We start from the raw sequence: 18,250 nt of genomic DNA, 5'->3' as shown, positions 1-18,250 counted from the left end.
GGACTGGTGGGCGGGGGGAGGGGGGCTCTGGGGGAGGCCCGGGCCTCCCCGCGGTGCCTGAGAGGCCACAGGGGCCCCGCAAGCACCGTCCCGGGTGGCTGTGGTTTGCCCTGAAAACAGTTCCTGGTCAGCCAGGAAGTTAGGGTTTTAGAGTCCGACAGGCCAGGTATAAATCAGCCCTGATTAGCTGTGTAGACCTCGGAAGGTGAATTCTACTCCATTTCCTCACGCATCAGATGAAGAAACCCTTAGAACCCACCTCACCGGGAGGTTCCAAGGATTCAGTGACTTGACATTGAAACCATGAGCCCTAGGGGCGCCTGGGTGGCTCAGTCGGTTAAGCGTCCGACTTCGGCTCAGGTCATGATCTCACTATTAGTGGGTTCGAGCCCCACATCGGGGTCTGTGCTGACAGCTAGCTCAGAGCCTGGAGCCTGTTTCAGATTCTGTGTCTCCCTCTCTCTCTGACCGCCCCCCCCTGCTCACACTCTTTCTCTCTCTCAGAAATAAATTAAAAACATTTAAGAAAAATTAAAAAGAAAGAAATCAGGAGCCCAGGCACCACCCGGAGCAGCGAGCAGTGCGTTAACAACAGCATTATTGCTATCATTATTATTATTACCCTTGCTATTGTTACCTCTGTCATCTGGAGCAGAGCCATGGGATCTGGAGGTTAATCGGCTCCCTGTCTCTGAGGGGTCCACACAGTCTCCAGGAGGAGCCGAAGCTCTGGCTGCTGTGTGCTCAATTGGTGTTTCAGTCCACCATCCTTCTGTGGCCCACACGGGGCTGTTGTAAGGGGGTGGCTTCGGCCGCCGTGGAGTGGCCGTGAAGCCGAGGCTGGAGGCCTCCTCCCCAGCACCCCCCCCCCTTACCCACTGTTCCGGGGCTCGTTCTTCATGCCCATCCCTCGCTCCTGCCGGCTGCAGGAGTTCCAGGACCACATGTCGGGGGCCCAGCACCAGCAGCGGCTCGGGGAGATCCAGCACATGAGCCAAGCCTGCCTCCTGTCCTTGCTGCCCGTGCCCCGGGACGTCCTGGAGAGAGAGGACGAGTGAGTGGGGGGGCCTTGGAGGCTCTGTCCTGGGGTGGGGGGTAGACAGTCTTGCCGGCCAGGCAAAGCTGGGAGGGGCCCCGAGTCTGCCGTCTTCAAGGCCTGCCTTTGAGTTAAGCATCGCCCTCTGCCAGAGGCCTCTTTGCCTCAGTTTTCCTCATCTGTAAAATGGCCTGGTGAAGGATGCAATGTTAGAACTCATGAACTAGATAGCCTCTTAAGGCTCCATCCAGGCCGGAACAGCGGGACCACCCGCATGGGAAGGAAATGGGTTGCGGCAAAGACCCCTGTTTCCCTGGCATATGTGCTGACCCCAGCCGGGGTGGGGGCACGATGGTGAGGATCCGTCATCGTGTGGCCTTAGGTTACAGCTATACTGCGTTACCCCTTTCTCATTGCCGTGGAGGCTTCACTGACCCAAAATACGTGCCCTCCTGGAGTCCAGAACTAGCTCTTGGGCTAAGAAGGCCTGGTGGAAGGTATGAGACCTTTCAACCCCTGTGGGCCGTCGTGGAGGCCTGCTGGGTGGGTGAGGGGAGAGGGGAGAGCAGCTTGGTGCTGCCTCAGGCCATGCTGGGGACATGGGCTCTGTCACAGAACAGCTACCCCTCAGCTCCAGGTCTCCCAACTGTTCCAGAGAATCTAGAAACCCAGCTTTGTATGTGAAGCCTCTCAATTTCAAAATGATAGCAGCTAGTTCAGAATCAAAATGAAACAAAGCCTACAGAGGCCGAGTCAATCCCCTTCACAGGCTGGACAGGCCCCAGGGCAGTGGCTGGGGACTTAGCCATGAGCACTTACAGAGGGTCACAGCTCGGAGCTCCCCACCTGCACGCTCTGGGTGATGGAGCACTCTCTCCAGAGGCAGCGGCGTCTCCATCAGGTGGTTCTTTGAACTTCCCCATACGTGGTTGCGCAGTATGTTCTCGATCCTTAAACCTGCTCGCAGACCTAGGAATCGTACTTTGGTGAAATACTCCTAAATACAGGAGAAAGATGACTCACAGGTGTTCCTTGAGGAGGAACGTGATGGTGACAGATTTTAACTGGAAACTTTCCAGAATATCCAAACCCGTGGGATTAGTTAGATCAGCCTTGTCCACTTGGTAGAATAGCTAACAAACAGGAAAACAGCAGGGAATTCCCGAGAATTGGAAACAGCTATGATGCAGCCTATCAGGTTAGAACAGGTACAAAACTGCCATTTGCAGAATGAGCTTGGGATCTCGTGACACAAGAAAAGTAGAAGAATGTGGCCCATCTGTTAACAGGCTTCAGATGCACAAGATTCACTGAATTGTCTCCTGATGAGGTCTCCCCTTGAATCCTGGCCTGGCCCCCTGAGACCACACAGAACACGACAGTTCTTTAGACTGGCTGCCTCTCCCTTCATGCAACGCAGTCCGAGACTCTGGGCCGATCCCGTGCAGGCCCTGGGACTCTGGGATGGAGTCCTGGCCTCCCAGAGCTCACCACCCTCCAGGAGGGGCCGAGAAGGGATCAGGTCCTCCTTGTCCCTTGTAGAAAATGCTGTGGCGGTGGCCCTTTGGGGCGTCGGAGGGGTCCCTTGCTTAGTGGGACAGGGACAGGTCCAGGAATGGGGGAGGGGCCAGATCAGCTCCAGGAACAACAAGGCATCTAAACGGAAGGATCAAGCTTTCAAGGTCAGGTACACTTAGTTGTGTCACGGTTCTACCAGCCTCCCGGCATCCCAAATGCTTCTCGATCTCTCCCCGCCTCCCAAGTTTCCTTGGTCATTATTCTGGTTTAAGTATTCTTCCGGATGAATCTCAGAACCACTGATAAGTTTCTAAAAAAGATCCCGCTGGAACTGCATTACGTGTGTGGGGAGCATCTCGGGAGGGCGGCTGTCTCCAGCGAGAGCAGCGTCCCACCTTCTGTACTTGTTTCGGTTGCCGCCATTCAGCGAGCCCCCGCCGCGGCGCTGGTGTAACACCTGCCAGGTCTACTACATGGGGGACCTGATTCAGCACCGCAGGACTCAGGACCACAAGGTATGAGGGCCTGCGCGCTGCGGAGGTTCCACAAGTCTGTCTCCAAGCCCAGGGTTGGGAAGGAGGGAGCTGAGGTGGGGGATGGAAAGTAAATGGCAGCCTTTGTCTCTGGATGGCCGTAACTCAGAAGCGCGGCTTCTCGCTGTTTCCTCTCTGGGCTTCAGTTTCTTCATCTGTCCAAGTGGGCGAAGCACCATCTCAGCCTGCCATTCGGCCACGAGGCTGGTGGGGGTTCCCTTGACGGCTCCTCTCTCTCTCCATCTCGTCTTCTCTCTGCCCTGTTGCCATCCCGTCCTGTAGCCAACAGCGCAGGGAGTGTGTTTGCCCATGTTCTGGTGAAGGGGTGGAGCACAGCCAGCTGATTACAGATGTGGTAGCCTGCAGGCGGGGGAGGAGGTCCCACTGGGCACAGCCTGGCTGCAGCCGGGGACACTGCGTGCCACCCACTCGGCCTGCCCTACTTTCCCCAGATCGCCAAGCAATCCCTGCGACCTTTCTGCACTGTTTGCAACCGCTATTTCAAGACCCCCCGCAAGTTTGTGGAGCACGTGAAGTCCCAGGGGCATAAGGACAAAGCCAAGGAGGTAACCCCAGCTCCCTCACGGGACATGGGCCCAGAGAGGCACAGAGCCTTTGCCAGGGCCACACAGCAAGTCGAGATTTATCCCAGCCTGAACTCATAGCAGGTCCAGAGGGATCAGGACGCTCAAAGTTGTGGGGCGGGTGGGGTGTGGTACATCGGCTGCCCAGAGCTGACCTGAGCCCTGGCCCACTCTCCTGGGCAGCTGAAGATGCTTGAGAAGGAGATGGCCGGTCAAGATGAGGACCACTTCATCACAGTGGACGCAGTGGGCTGCTTTGAAGGTGATGAAGAGGAGGAGGAGGAGGAGGAGGAGGAAGATGAAGAAGAAGAGATCGAGGTTGAGGAAGAGTTCTGCAAGCAGGTACTTGGGGGCTGAGAGGGGGGTGGAAGGCAGGCTGGAGGCTGGGCTCCCAGACCAGGCGGGACCTCACCCCACCTACCAGGGGCCAGGGGGCACGGTGCTGGCATTTGTAGGCACGAATGCATGCCACGATTTAGTACAAATAGGACTGTATTCCGTATGACTAGGTGTAAATACACATCACGACTGCAGGGCAGGCGGTTACATGGGTGAGGACCTCGAAGCCTGGCTGAAATTTTGACCTGGGTTGAGGAAGGGAAAGGGCATCCTAGGCCAGTAACAGCATGGAGGGAGTTATGCAGGGGAAACAGGAAGTGTCAGCATAAGATGATGATGATGACGACAGCAATAGCAGACGGCACTTTTTGAGCAGTTACCGTATGCCAGGTATGTACCGAGCACTTTCCTGGCAGAGACTCACCGGCTTGGATGCCAGGAAGTGAGATGCCAGAGCCCTGCTCCTAACACTGCAGCTGGTCTGAGCCAGGCCCCAGGCCCTGGTGCTCGATGTGGGGATTCGTGGGGATACAGGTCTGGCCCTGCCCTCCCAGAGCTTGATCTTGCAGTCCAGGGGGTGGGGGGGCACCCAAAGGGACATCGTGGAGGGGCTGTGGATGGAGGGTTGCCAGGGTGGCCTCCAGCCCTAAGCAGGTTTGAGGTGAGGCCGCTTTGTTACTCAGCAGTCGGCAGTGGTGTGACCTCAGGGGAGCCCCTCAACTTCTCTGAGCCCCAGTTTCCTCTGCTTAGAACTAATAGTCCCAGCTCAAGCTCTAAGGAAGGGCCGAAGCCCCAGGTGGGGGTGGCAAATGGGAGCGGTTGTCAGTCTTGGAAGGCACATTGGTTTGCTTGGCAAGTGGAGGAGGGCGCTACTAACACGGTGGGGCTGCCGTGGCTGGAATCAGATGGCGTCGTCTGGAAGGGGCTCGCATCCACCAGGTGAGATGAGGGGTCCTTAGTCACCTGAAGAGGTCACTGCAACATCAGATAGGAATTCAGGAAGCTGGCAGGGGGGCTTGTGGTTGAGTCCCGAGGGCTTGGGGCCCACCAGGGTTAACTACCCTCCTCCTCCGCCAGTGGGCCAGTGAGCCTAGTGGGCTTGGACTTCAGTTTCCTCTTCTGTAAAATGAGTGAAGCCTAGAAGGTTGGTATGGAATTCAGAGACGACCCTTGTGATGTGTTGGGCACACCTGGCATGGATTATGGCCACTGTGGAGGCAGGAGGGCTTCCTGGAGGAGGGGACTGATGGGGCTGAACCCCAAAAGTATAGATTGGGAAGGGCACTCTGGCAGGATTGGCATGTGCAAAGGCTCAGAGAATGCCACCCACAACCTCTTGGGGATCATCCTCCTGAGAAGCAAGGGCGTAGTGTTGAAGAGCTCAGGGGAGGCCAGAGCTGAGGCCCACACTTGCCTGTTTCCAGGTGAGGTCCAGAGATATGTCCATAGAGGAGTGGAAAGGCTCAGAGACCTATAGCCCCAATACCGCATACGGTAAGACCCGAGCCCTGACCCCACCTCCCCTCGTCCCCTCCCCTCCTCCCACTCAGAGGGTGGTGAGCAAATGGGCCCCTATAGAGAGCGGACATGGCTTGGCCAGGCCCAGGGGCATGAGTGCATAGTGCACAGACTCTGCTGTCCTACAGGCGTGGACTTCCTGGTGCCCGTGATGGGGTACATTTGCCGCATCTGCCACAAGTTCTACCACAGCAACTCGGGGGCACAGCTCTCCCACTGCAAGTCCTTGGCCCACTTCGAGAACCTGCAGGTGAGCCAGGCTCCCTGCCCCACGAGGTCTAGCTGATGAGTAAGGCCTCAGCCCCCCAATAGGAGGCCCTGCCCACAGGGGGAATTAGAGCAGGGTTGGGGCCCAGCTCTTTCTGTTGTCCCTGTGAGCCNAAGGGGGGGGGGGGGGGGGGGGGGGGGGAGGTGGGGTGCTGCCGAGGGCCAGGCTTTGGCTCCAGAGCTCTGGCGCGGGGAGGTGAGTACATCACACAGGGTCACAGTGTGTCCAGTGCAGTCTCAGCTGGCCTGGGGAGGCAGCCGCTGGCAGGGAGCACACCTGGTGGGGAGGTAGCCCTGCCTTACCTGCCACCTCTGTGTCCAGAAATACAAGAAGGCCAAGAACCCCAGCCCTGCCAGCAGGCCCGTGAGCCGCCGGTGTGCGATCAACGCCCGGAACGCCTTGACTGCTCTGTTCACTTCCGGCGGCCGCATGCCCACCCAGCCCAGCACCCAGGACACGGCTAAAACCCCCAGCAAGGTGACCGCCCAGCCCCCTTCGCCCCCACTTCCCCGGCGTTCAACCCGCCTCAGATCCTGACAGAGGGAGCTCCTCACGCCCGTCCTGTCTGAGCCTAGGTCTGCTATGCTTTCTAGAAGTCTGTGTGGAAATTTTGACATGGTTGGTGTTTGTACTGAAAATCTAATAAAAGAAGGTAGTTCGGCTGTACAGGGCCCAGCAGCCTTTCTGTCTGGGTGGACAGGGGAAGGGGCAGCCCTGCCAGTCTCAGCCAGCACCCATCTTCTTCCGGCACGGGGTGGTGGCCGAGCCGGAGGGTCAAAGACGGGCTCCCTAACCAGGGATTCTGGGGTCACAAGGCGCTTCACCTCCCCCACAGTCTGCTTCCCTCTCGATGAGGATTTCAGGGCTAGGAAAGCACCTTCAACTTAGACCTGCTTCAGTCTTCAGAGTCCGGACCTTAGGGGGCAGGTCTTACTCTTATCCCCAAATTACAGGTGAAGGAACAGGTGCAGAGGCCTAGCAAGGGCAAGTGACTTGCTGAAGCTCATACAACCGGTCCTGGGCCTGAGCTCTGGGCCCCTGTGCTGGCCTCTCCGGCTGCACCCCGTGGAAGTGCAGGGGTGGGGGCCCTCCCAGCTCCTCGGGTCCCGCCCTTCTTGTCAGGCGGCCCCAAGATGAATCATCCGTGAATGGGAGCGAGGCTGAGTTGGTTCTTCAATTCTGCTATTTCCCCATTTGGAAAGACCCTTAGCGACAGACAGCCAGACCAACCCGGTTATTGGCCAGCGGAGAAGAGCCAGGAGCAAGAGGGTGATGCCCAAGGTTACACAGCATGAACTGTTGTTGGCTGTCTGAGTGAAAAGCCCTCGGACACAGAGAAGCTGAGCGTATCATACTGGGTCACACAGCATGTGGGATGCTGTCTGTCTCACCTGGGCCGGAGGCAGCCGCTGGCCAGGGGTGTGCCAGGTGGGGAGGCAGCCCTGTCTCACCTGTACCCTCTGTGTCCAGAAATACAGGAAAGCTAAGAACCCAGGCCTACCAGCAGGCCCGGGAACCATCAGTGCACGATCAGTGCCTGGGATGCCCCCACTGACCTGTTCACCTCTAGCGGCCATTGAGGCCCCCACCCCGGGGTACAGAGGAGAGGCAGAGTGATGTTGGAGACCCGTTTAATGTGGATGCTCAAGGCCTGGGCGGAGTGGGGAGTGCCCTGGAACTGGGCAGGCAGGCAAGGTGGGTGGGACGTAGGCCCACACCTGACCCCAGGAGGGGATGTCAGGTGTTGGGGGCTGGCCCAGGCATGCCACAGGGAGTACCGGGAGGGTGGCCCGGGGAAGGCATACCCACTAGGGGACCTGCAGGCCTGCCCTTAAGAAGGTATCTAAGCCAGGTGGTGAGTGCCCAGGCCAGAGCCTAGCCCAGGAAGACACAGCGTGGGCTGGCTGGAGGCTCCCAGAGCCTAGGGACTGGCATCAGTAGGGGCCTCCCCGAGCTGCTGCTGGAACTCAAGGCGCGTCTGTCGGTTGGATTCAAGCAGCTCCTGGAGGCGGGCGTGAAGGTGGTCGTTCTTCTCCTCCAAGTGGTCCAAACAGGAGTTGATCTGGTCCAACATGGAGTTGATGGCAGCATATTCTGGGAGGAAGGGAAAAGAGAGCCAAGGTCCCGTCTCCTCGGGGCTCATAAATACCCCCCCCCCAACCCTGTCTCCCGGCCTGGGGGACAAAAGGGCTTTGGGCAAGTCCCTACTCCTTCCTGAGTCTCTGTGTCACCATCAGAAATGGGTGGATACCAAAAATGAAAAGCTTTGAAGAAATAACACCTTGGCGAACCATCCCTTTTCCTAGGGTCAGGGTGGTCCGGGGGAGGTTTTCTCTCCACTTCCTACATCCGCTGCCTAGAGGCCGGAGCCCACCCCAGGCAGGCCCTACTCTCCAGCCCTACTGCGGCTCCCACTGTCCTGAGGGAAAAGAACATCCCCAACCCCAAGGCCCCGCCCCCTTTCTGGCCCCACCTCCCAAACTCTTTCCTTTCCCCACCCGCCTTTGCCCACCTGAGGAGGAGGAAGGTGCTAGAAGAGGCTGCTGTTGCCTCCGCCTGCAATGCGGCCTTCTTCTGTCTTCCTTTCCCCTCTTCCCCCTCCCCTCCTTCAAGTTTTAGCATGGGTGCTGCCACAGGGAGACTTCCCGATGCCCCAGACCAGATCAGGCCTCTATTTCTCATCGCCTTGCCCTCCACATACCTCCACCGCCAGCCTTCACCTCTGGCCTGACTGTTGTGTGTGCTGCTGTTGTCTCCCTGACCAGACTGCAGAGCTCTCGAGAGGGGGAATGCCCTTGTGTTCACTGCGGCCCCCCTGACGCCCTCACGGCCACACTATATGCACTTGTTGAACGAATGAATGCATGAAGCCTCTGACTTTCTAGCCTTTCTGCCTTTGCCCGTCTGTCTCTGCCACTCAGAATGCCTCAACCACAACAGCTATTCAAGGACCAGTTCAAAACGTCTCTTCCAAGAAGCCTTCCCTGGTGTCCACCAGAAACTGTCACTCCCTCCTCCATGGCCATTCCTGCCCTGCCTCTTAGCAACACAATGTCCCTTAGGATCCAAGGGCTGGGCCTGTGCCCACTGCAGACCCAGTTCTGAGCCAGCCCATGACTCAGATACACTCAGGTGCCAGCTTGGGACAAAGGGGAAGCGGCCGGCAGTGTTTGGAAAAGGCCAGGGCTGGAGGAGTGTGTCTGGGATATGGGTGCAGGTGCGTCTGCATTCTGGGGGGGAAAGCACCATCATCCAGAGCTGGCACACCTCACAGAGTCCTGGAAAGTCTCCGCTGGATCTTAAGAGTCCAACCCCCTTATGGTACAGATGGGGAAACTGAGGCCCAAGAAGGAAGGGACCTACCCAGGATCCTGCAGCTGGTTGGTGGCATAGCCAAGATTTAGAGATAGCAGGGGCACACGGGTTTCATTCCCAGCTCTACTCCACCCCAGCAAGTGACTGCGTCTTTTGGGAAGGGACTAAGGACTGGCTTGTCGTGAGGATTCAAATACATGAAGAACTCAGACAGGGTCTGGCCACAGCAAGTACTTAGTAGACGGTTATTATCAACCCGGTACATTTTGTGTCATGAGACACAGGCCCGAAACAGGATGGGGGAGGCGAGTGTTTCCACAGCACTGGGGTCAGGCTTTATCCGTGTCAAGGGCACTTCCTAGTTCTAAGCTTTGCCTTCTAAGCCTCCTCCCCACTGTACTAAGTCCCGTGAATCTGCCAACGTCTACTCACTGTGACACTTACGTGGCTTTTCCGGATGGCTCCCACCACTGTGGTGGGCTCAATTACACACATCTGGCCGCTGCTGACCTGCAGTGCTGAGGGAAAACTGGCCAGCCCACCACTTGCCACCCTGTGGGAGGCCCTCTACCTCTTTATTAAATGCAGACCCTGGGTGATCAAAGTGTTCTAAAACTATTGTGATGGATGTACAACTCTGAATATCCTAACATCCACTGACATGTACATTTTAAATGAATACATTGTACAGTATGTGAATTATAGCTCAATAAAGCTGTTATCCAAACAAAACAAAAAGCAGACTCCATACTTATCTCATATTTACTAGGTCCTGCCTTCTGACTTGAGAAACCCATCTTTATTACACTAAAGAGAATAATAACCACTCACCCACTTGCATGCTTCGAACCTACTATTTTCCCTTTGTTTTTTTCATTTAATCCTGACACATCTCAATGCAAGAGTCACTAATTATTATTCTTATTTTACAGATGGGGAAACTGAGGCTCCCAAAGATGAAAGGGGGGCTGATGGTTCTCTCTCCACCCCCACCCCGCTCCCGCAGTGCTGTATAGGCAACAGGCTGCTCTGTAAGCAGGTCACATTCGCCAAGACTCCAGGTCACACTAGCAAAGGTGGCTGGGGAATGCTGACTCAGCAGGACGGATTCGCCCACCCAGCCCCTTCTGCTAAGCCAAAACGGCCCACCCGCCCAGCCCCCTCAGGAGCTTCCCTCTCCATAGGGGCTGGAGGAAGTGGCTGGAGCAAATGCCAAAAGGGCGAGTGACCCTGAAGCGGCCTCAGTTTCCCCATCTGTAAAACGGGGCCGGTTGCCTGCAGTTCTCCAATGCTGCGGTTTCCAGGGACCCACTCACTGGTGCTCGCCCTGAACCCCCGGCCGGTGCCCGCAGCTGAAACCCACCCAGGAGCGAGGGGTGGGAGGGCTCTGCGGTCCCTTCCAAGCCCCCAGTCCTACCCCGATTCTCCTTTCCAGGAGGCAGCCCTGAGAAAGCAAAGGTCGCTTCAGCAGCGCCCCTGGGTCACCTGCTTCCCCGAAGCCGTCATCCTCGCCTTCCGCGCCCGCCTCCCCGGGCATGCCCAGGTCCCCGTTGGGGCCCGACATTGCGGGCTCCGGCGCCGCGAGGGCAGCACGATGACGGAACCGAGCGACCGTCGCGCCGACAGCCGGCGCCGGGCGGAAGGTGGCGCCGCCGGATGGAACGCTNCACGTACCGTGTCCCGCCCACACCCTGCTTCACAGTCGAGCTCCGCCCCCGAGCCCCGCCCCTCTCCAGGTCTCCGGGTGTGATTCTCCGGGGCTGCGGGCTGAAGAGCCTAGGTGGTGGGGGTGCAGGCCCTCAGCTAGGGCAAGCGAGCCCGGCAGAGGGGTGGGGTGCCCTTCCTGCAGGTGGGGACCTGTGAGTTCCGGAGCGTGCGCCTCCGCGTGGGCAAAATCTGAGACGCGTGGCTTCTAAGGCTTCCTATGGCTTCAGAAGATTTATGTTCACATTGTCGAGCCTGCAATGTCAGGCCCCAGCGGGGATCTGGGTATGTCCCAAATGATGACAACACGGAGGGATCCTCTGTGCCCCAGAAGCTGTCCCATCACTTGGCCTGAGAAAGGTGGAGGTGAGGTTGAGTCCACAGCAGGCAATCACAGGCACCGCGGACTTGCATACTGGCAGTTCAGTCTTCCCCTGAACCGGCTTGAGTGGGGGTGAGGCCTGCATTGGCCCGGTGAGCGGGGCTGACAAAGACGGCTGGGCATCCCCCTTTGGCTGATGGGTTAGAGGCCCTCCTTAGGATCAAGCATCTCACCAGCCAAGAGAGCAGAGCCCCACGTGCCCTGCATGGCCTAGAAACACCTGTAGCTTCATGTTGCACACAGATCTGCAGAGACACGGCAGAAACACCGGTCACATATGTGGACGTGCTGACATAATCCAAACACGTCTATCCCTGTAAGCATGAGACAGCCAAAGAAACACACGGGCACATGTTTTTCTCTCAGCTGTGAAACCACGCCTGGGATCACAGACCCTGACTCTATGTGTGAGCCCACAGAGCAGGGGAGAAACATGGGATGGGCAAAAACACTCTCAGAAAGACAGGCAAGGCATGCGCAGATACACATGCCACGTGGACACAGCAGGTGGATGCAAATGCGCATGTGTGGAGCCTGCACAGGGATGCATAATGCACAAGTCTGAGTGCCCATCTGAATGCCCAGCTGCCCCCCAGGCATGCTCCTGGTTGGTGGAGTGCTGTGGTCCCAGGGAGGGCCTCTCCCTCTGCCCACTTCACTCCCCTGGTGAAGGCCCATAAACCAGACCACAGGACAAAACAGTCACCTACTCCCTCCAGCCCCAATGGGGGAAGGGCATGTGCCTTGGTGCTGCCCTGCTTCTGGGGTCCCTGTTCACCTCTATCTCCCTGGCCCATAGTCCGACCATCATTCCCTCTGTAAGCCCAGTGCAGTGGGCTGGACCCAGGCTGGACACCTGGATCCTAATCCTTGGAATCTGAGACCAGTACTTTATTCGGGAAAAGGACCTGTACAGATGTGATGACATGACATTTATTTATTTATTTATTTATTTATTTATTTTTACTTTTTATTTCTATTAAAAAAATTTTTTTTTTTTGTTTTTGAGAGAGAGTGTGAGTAGGGGAAGGGCAGAGAAAGAGGGAGACAGAGGATCCGAAGCGGGCTCTGCGCTGACACCTGGCCTTGCCCCAGGTGATCCAGGGGTCCTCACGGGGAGAGATGTGGGCAGCACTCAGCATGTGGTCCGCACGGACACTGCCACCCACCAGTGTGCCCGTAGGGGCCTCGCAGAGGGAAAGGGGACCCCCTCTGCTGACACTCTGTGCCTGGCACAGTCTCAGGCCGGGCCACCTTCTGCCTCACCCTCTGTGCACCCCTGTTGCCCGAGCTGCAATCTTCCAGCATCCATGGGGTCCTGATAAAGTAGGGGTGACAGCGCCCAAGCCCTGACGCCTCTCCAGCTCCCTGGCCCTGGGCCTGTGCCATTGGACCTGCTGCAGGGGGCTGAACGTGAGTGTGAGATGTGCCCCCTCAGTGTGCTTGGGGGCAGGGGTGAGTGAGGGCGGCTGCTGGTCTGGGGCCAGGCCTGGAGTTGGGAGCTAGAAGTGTTCAGTGGGAGCTGGGCTCTGCTTCTGTCGCTTCCATCGTTTTCTGGAGACCTCATTTCCTGCACGTGATGCTAATAGGAGCCTGCACTTTGCTCTTTTCCCTCTCTGAGGGCCCAGAGGTCAAGAGGCACAGACGGGGAACCGGGGGACATGTTTATTTAGCAAACAAGGAGGGGTTCCATGAGCAGGGCAGTCTGGGGAGCAGCTGGGGAGCAGTGAAGTAAGAGGGGTCTCCAGGCTCTCTCAATGGTGTCCAGGCTGGTGGGGACAGCTGCTGGGGAGAGGTCAGCGGGAGGGGGTGGGGGTGGAGAGAGTCAGAGGGCACCTGAGAGGGAGACAGGGGAATAGAGAGAGCCACAGTGCTGGGCAGGTGGGACAAAGAGAGACCTGGGACCCCCTCCCAGCTGCACCCTGGCTCCCATCAGCCCCCGCTCCAGCCATACTTACTGCATGCTTGCTCACTTATATATGCACTCATCTGTGGGGCACAGAGTGGTCGGATTAGGTCGCGGTGTGTGTGGGATCCCTGACTTTCAGGGCCCCTACATTGCCCCTGGGCTGCCCTGGGTCCCAGGCTGGCCCAGCCGCAGAAGCTCTAGGGGTTACCTTCAGGGATGGTGCCGCAGAGGGCTGGATGATGGGGCAGGGGACTGGGGGACAGGCCTGAGGACAAGCAGACCTGGGTGACACCCATTCTCCAAAGGAGGCAGGTGAGGCCCAGCCATGCTCCATTTTGGGCACCAAGCCTCCTTCCTGTTTACCTGCTGAGCCCTGACAGCCCCTCAGCCTTGGGGAGGCACCTGCCCAGGCCAGGCTGCCTGAGGACAAGGGCGACTCCCAAGTCAGTGGTGAGCCAGGCCCAGGGCAAAGGGGGAGGGGGCCCAAGACAAACAGCCTGGATGGAGATAGAGGTGGCCAGGCAAGGAGACTGAAGAAACATGGCCCCAGGCCTACAATTCTCATGTGAGCTATCATGAGGGAGGAACACTTGGGGCCCAGACCCTGGCTGTGGCAGGGTCTTCCTGAACCCAAAGTGGCTCCCGGGACTCCAGTGACCCCAGCCGGGGCCAGCGTCCCTCCTCTTCCCCCTTCCCTAGTGAGGCAACATCAGGCCTGGACAGTCCCCATCGGCCTTGTCTCCCCAGCTGGTGGTTACCATTGGGGACGGGGAAGACGATGTGCTCATCGGTGAGGCCCAGGGATTTGGCGAAGCCGATGAAGTTCTCCTTCAGCTCAGGACTCAGCTCCTTGGTCCTCCCTGTGGCCAAGATGGCTGGTGAGTGGCTGGCGAAAGCTCCATGTATATTGTGGAAGCCGTGAACGAGGCCTCAGACCCCTTTCTCATGAGGGTTCTGTGGAAAGGCCCCTCTCCCGCCTCCCAGGGCTCAGAGTGACGGGCACCTTGGGGACTGGGTGCGATGGGTCTCTTCTCCCCCAGCGTGGCCAAGAGCTGGGTCCCAGCAGGGCTAAGACTCACCATAGAGGGTGATCCTGAAGGACTCCTGGTTGTTGTAAACTTTCGTGAAGAACATCGTGGCAACCTCANAGATGGCTGGTGAGTGGCTGGCGAAAGCTCCATGTATATTGTGGAAGCCGTGAACGAGGCCTCAGACCCCTTTCTCATGAGGGTTCTGTGGAAAGGCCCCTCTCCCGCCTCCCAGGGCTCAGAGTGACGGGCACCTTGGGGACTGGGTGCGATGGGTCTCTTCTCCCCCAGCGTGGCCAAGAGCTGGGTCCCAGCAGGGTTAAGACTCACCATAGAGGGTGATCCTGAAGGACTCCTGGTTGTTGTAAACTTTCGTGAAGAACATCGTGGCAACCTCATTGTAGTCTGTGGTCACCACTCGTGCCGTGTAGCTCTGTATTCCAGGGTAACCTGCATGGCGGATGGGGAGGGGAGAGTCCTCCCTGGACCGGCAGAGGGAGCTATTGCTTCCTCCCCTGGCACCACAGGATGGTGTCTGTGTGGAGCGGCAGGGAGGTCTGTGCCCCCGGGGGACCCACCCCACGCGGGACTCACGCTCAATGTTGCCCAGGGTGAATAGGCCTGGCTGGAAACTTGGGATGAAAGTTGTGCCCCAGGGATCACAGCGCTGCTTCCTGTGGAAGTAAGAGATGGGTGGGTAAGAGTGTGACGGTCCACCGTGCCACAGCAAGAGGTCCACCCCCCACCCCTCAGATGGGACTGGCTCTTCCCCACTGAGCCCATGCCTGTCTGTCCCTGCCTACTCTGCCCTGAGCCTCCTGACTTGCTCAGACTCTCCCTCTGTACTTACTGTCCTTCCTTCTTCAGAGCTGTTTCCCCTTGGTGGCCTTCCCTCCATACTGTCCCCACAAACTAAGGCATTTGTCCCCTATTCTTTTTTTTTATTTTTTTTAGGTGTTCATTAATTCTTGAGAGAGAGAGAGAGGGAGAGACAGAGCATGAGTGGAGGAGGGGCACAGAGAAGGAGACACAAAATCCAAAGCCGACTTCAGGGTCTGAGCTGTCAGCACAGAGCCCAACATGGGACTCGAACCCACAAACCTTGAGATCATGACCTGAGACAAAGTCGGACACTTAATCCACTAAGCCACCCAGGCGTCCCTGTCCCCAATTCTTATCTTGAGGCTTCCTGCTGTAACCTCTTCCGAGGGAATCACCACCCAGGGTCCAGTCTGCTGGAGGCTAAAGACTCCCTTAGCTGCTATGCCAATCCTGACCTCTCGCCTGCATCCCATTCGATCTCCTGGGAACCCGGAGCCGATTTTCCCACACCTGCCCTTCTTCTGCTCTCTCCATCACAAATGCTCTAGCCCCATCCCCAAGTGCTAGAGACAGAAACCCAGAGGAGCTGGGAAATCCTTGGCTCCTCTCTCTAGGTCCTAATCCGTCCCTGCTCTGGTCATCTCCCACCTATGACTGATCAGCCTTCTGGGCTGCACACCATCATTCCTGTCCCTGCTGCAGCCAGACCCGCTCCTCACCAGTACCTGAGGCCCCTGCCACTGTGGCCACTCCCCACTCCAGACCGCTCATCAGCTCCTGCTCAGGGCAGCCGTGCGATGGCTTGCTGTTTCTTGAAAAAGTGGCTATCTCTGACTCAGTCCGCCAGCCCTTCCACGAAGGTCCCAGGCCTCCTTCTGACACAGGTTGCTTCCTCAAGGTCCAGCCCACCGACCACTTCCCTGGAATCTCTTGACAAAACCCTAGTGGGATCCCAGGCTGGATCCAGTGCCCCTCTCCCCATCTAGGACACCCCTGCTCTCTCTGTCTTGTTTCTTGATGACACTCTGTGTCTATTCCCAGTACTGTCTTGTGTCTGTGCTGAAATGACCAAGAAATGTTGATGTAGTGAATGAAAGAAGGAATAAATGCAGGGACCCAGTACCCAATGGTAGGAAGAGTGATCAGCCTTCAGCTTTGATCACCCCTCGGCTATGACATCAGTCTGACTCTTGTACCTCCAGTACCGTCCTCAGGCTCCCCCAGCACCACCGCCCCCCCAACCCCATGCTCCCCTAGTAGGTGGTGGCTCTCACCAGGGCAGGATAAAGGTGACATTGTAGCTGTTGTCTTCATTCAGTTCGTAGGTGGTGGTGTACATCTTCAACTGGCTGTGTTTTTCTTCATTAATTTCATTCCCTGCCACTCCTAAGATGTACCATTTCCCCTGGAACTACAGTGGGGGCTGATGACAGGCAGAGCCAGGAGCAGCCTCAGGGACCCTCCCGCTCCATGCCTGCAGGCACCTCTAGGCAGCTTGGTCCTGAACCAGAAAGTTGTTTTTTTTTTTAATGTTTTTTATTTATTTCTAGGAGAGAGAGAGAGAGACAGCGTGAGCAAGGGAGGGTCAGAGAGAGGGGGAGTCACAGATTGAAACAGGCTCCAGGCTCTGAGCTGGCAGTCAGCACAGAGCCCGACGCGGGGCTCGAACCACGAACCGCGAGATCATGACCTAAGCGAAAGTCGGACGCTTAACTGACTAAGCCACCCAGGCGCCCCATGAACCAGAAACTCTTCTAATGGGGCTGCAGGGACCCAGACTGGCCACACAGGATGCACTGATGAAGCCAGTGGGAGCTGGAGTCCATCAAGCCAGACAGGAGGCCTGAGTGTGTCAGGGACAGGGTGACATTTGGCAAGTGGCCAGCTGGCGTCCCTGAGCCTCAGTTTCCTCACCATGTAGAGGGCCTGAAGGTGTTCCCACATTGCATGTACTGCAGGGATTATGGAAGAGACTGTGGACCAGGGAAGTTCTGCTCATCTGACCTTCTTGTCATCAAGGTTGGGTGTGGATGGGGGCTTGGGGTGTGCCTTCCATCAGGGGACCCGAGGGCAGACTGAGCTAAAGCCTGAGCCCATCCTGCCTCTCCTCCCCTCTGTTCACACTCATCCCGGGGCCTCCCTGCAGCTGCCCCTTCAGGCTCCTTACCAGCTCGTTCTGGAAGTCAGGCTGCAGAGGGACCTTGTGCAGAGGCGGGGCTGGGATCGGGTTTGGGGTGGAGTCCTGGGCCTGGATGTGCAGCGCCCCCCACAGGGCAAGGCCCAGCCACAGAGGACCTAGGGCCATGACTTCAGGGCGGAGGAAGCAGGCACTGCTCCAGATATTCCCTGAAAGAAGGGATGAGTGAGGAGGCTTCTGGGGGATGCTATTTATGGTCTCTGTGGCCAATGGCTCACCCCAGGGTGGAGCGACTTATCTATCCTTTGCCAGATCCTGGAAGGGTGAGGCAATTGCCAACAACTCGTGCTGAAGATCATGGCAAGCTCTCTGTCCTTTCCCCCAGGTCAGGGTTATGCAAGATGAGGGTCAGGAAGGTCAGGGAGGTAGGGAGGGGGCGTTCCCTAGATCTCCACATCTCTGGCAGGGACAGTGACTTCCTCCACAGTCTCTTCCCCCCAGTTAGCACTGTGTGTGGTCAGGGGTCTCAGATCTGGACCACTGTCATGTCTGACCTCCAGGTGCCTCTCTGCTGGGGCCCAAGTGCAGGGTGGGGTAAGTGTGGTGGGGCCCCCCTCCCTGCACCTGATGAAAGCAGAGAATGCCTCACACCAACAGGGCCCATGCTGCTTTGTGGTTCTCCAAAGGGACAGGGAAGGAGAGGCAGTTGAAAGAGAATGGTCTTGCAATAAAGGACAGAATGTACCATGTGCTGCTCAGGGAGTCCAGATATTGGCCCTCCCAGGGACCCACTACAGGCCCTTGCCCTGGGGGAGACACCCTTCCCCTGCCCTTACCACCCAAGGCTACTCGGAGTGTTCCTGATGAAGGGGCATAAGGCAAGCTGAGGGCAAAGCACATGCTAACATGCCCCTCCCCCAGGTAGGAGCTGTGTGACATTCCCCAGGCACACCTGGCTGCCCAAGGCCAAAGGAAAGGAAAAAACACAAATGGTTAACTGATAGAGATTACAGTTCTGTAGGACTTGAGTCTCCATCAGTTTACCTATGTCTTAGCTTGACAACAGCTAGGTCTCCAGGAATGTGTGAGTCTTCTTGAACATACGAAAATCCCTTTAGAAACTTTGTCTTGACTCTATGTCCCCCAACCCCATGATA

The 18,250-nt window shown here is 57.4% G+C and overlaps 3 protein-coding genes across 3 annotated transcripts in view; 1 reads left to right on the top strand and 2 right to left on the bottom strand.

The window, feature by feature from the left end:
- The window catches only part of CIZ1 (CDKN1A interacting zinc finger protein 1), a 15,496-nt gene extending 9,034 nt beyond the window's left edge, over positions 1-6,462 (top strand). Inside the window, exons 11-17 of the mRNA XM_077768306.1 lie at positions 809-1,054; positions 2,982-3,069; positions 3,540-3,653; positions 3,855-4,013; positions 5,435-5,504; positions 5,657-5,778; positions 6,118-6,462. Coding sequence (XP_077624432.1) covers positions 809-1,054; positions 2,982-3,069; positions 3,540-3,653; positions 3,855-4,013; positions 5,435-5,504; positions 5,657-5,778; positions 6,118-6,333 — 1,015 coding nt within the window. The 3' untranslated portion in view covers positions 6,334-6,462. The remainder of the gene's footprint in view (positions 1-808; positions 1,055-2,981; positions 3,070-3,539; positions 3,654-3,854; positions 4,014-5,434; positions 5,505-5,656; positions 5,779-6,117) is intronic.
- Positions 6,463-7,410: 948 nt separating this feature from the next.
- BBLN (bublin coiled coil protein) lies at positions 7,411-10,771 on the bottom strand. The gene is made up of 2 exons (XM_077768305.1): positions 10,597-10,771; positions 7,411-7,890 (listed from the first exon to the last, which is right to left on the bottom strand). The coding sequence occupies exons 1-2, from the start codon at positions 10,673-10,675 to the stop codon at positions 7,718-7,720; spliced, it is 252 nt and encodes an 83-aa protein (XP_077624431.1). The 5' UTR covers positions 10,676-10,771; the 3' UTR covers positions 7,411-7,717.
- Positions 10,772-12,847: 2,076 nt separating this feature from the next.
- LOC144234928 (neutrophil gelatinase-associated lipocalin-like) lies at positions 12,848-17,361 on the bottom strand. The gene is made up of 7 exons (XM_077768304.1): positions 17,124-17,361; positions 16,231-16,367; positions 14,729-14,808; positions 14,465-14,584; positions 13,865-13,966; positions 13,156-13,186; positions 12,848-13,033 (listed from the first exon to the last, which is right to left on the bottom strand). The coding sequence occupies exons 1-6, from the start codon at positions 17,259-17,261 to the stop codon at positions 13,167-13,169; spliced, it is 597 nt and encodes a 198-aa protein (XP_077624430.1). The 5' UTR covers positions 17,262-17,361; the 3' UTR covers positions 12,848-13,033; positions 13,156-13,166.
- Positions 17,362-18,250: the final 889 nt, after the last annotated feature.

This window comes from Crocuta crocuta, unplaced genomic scaffold (genome assembly GCF_008692635.1).
Source record: "Crocuta crocuta isolate KB4526 unplaced genomic scaffold, BGI_CrCroc_1.0 scaffold35, whole genome shotgun sequence".
NCBI classification, from domain to species: Eukaryota; Metazoa; Chordata; class Mammalia; order Carnivora; family Hyaenidae; genus Crocuta; species Crocuta crocuta.
This window is presented reverse-complemented; position numbering and strand designations above follow the sequence as displayed.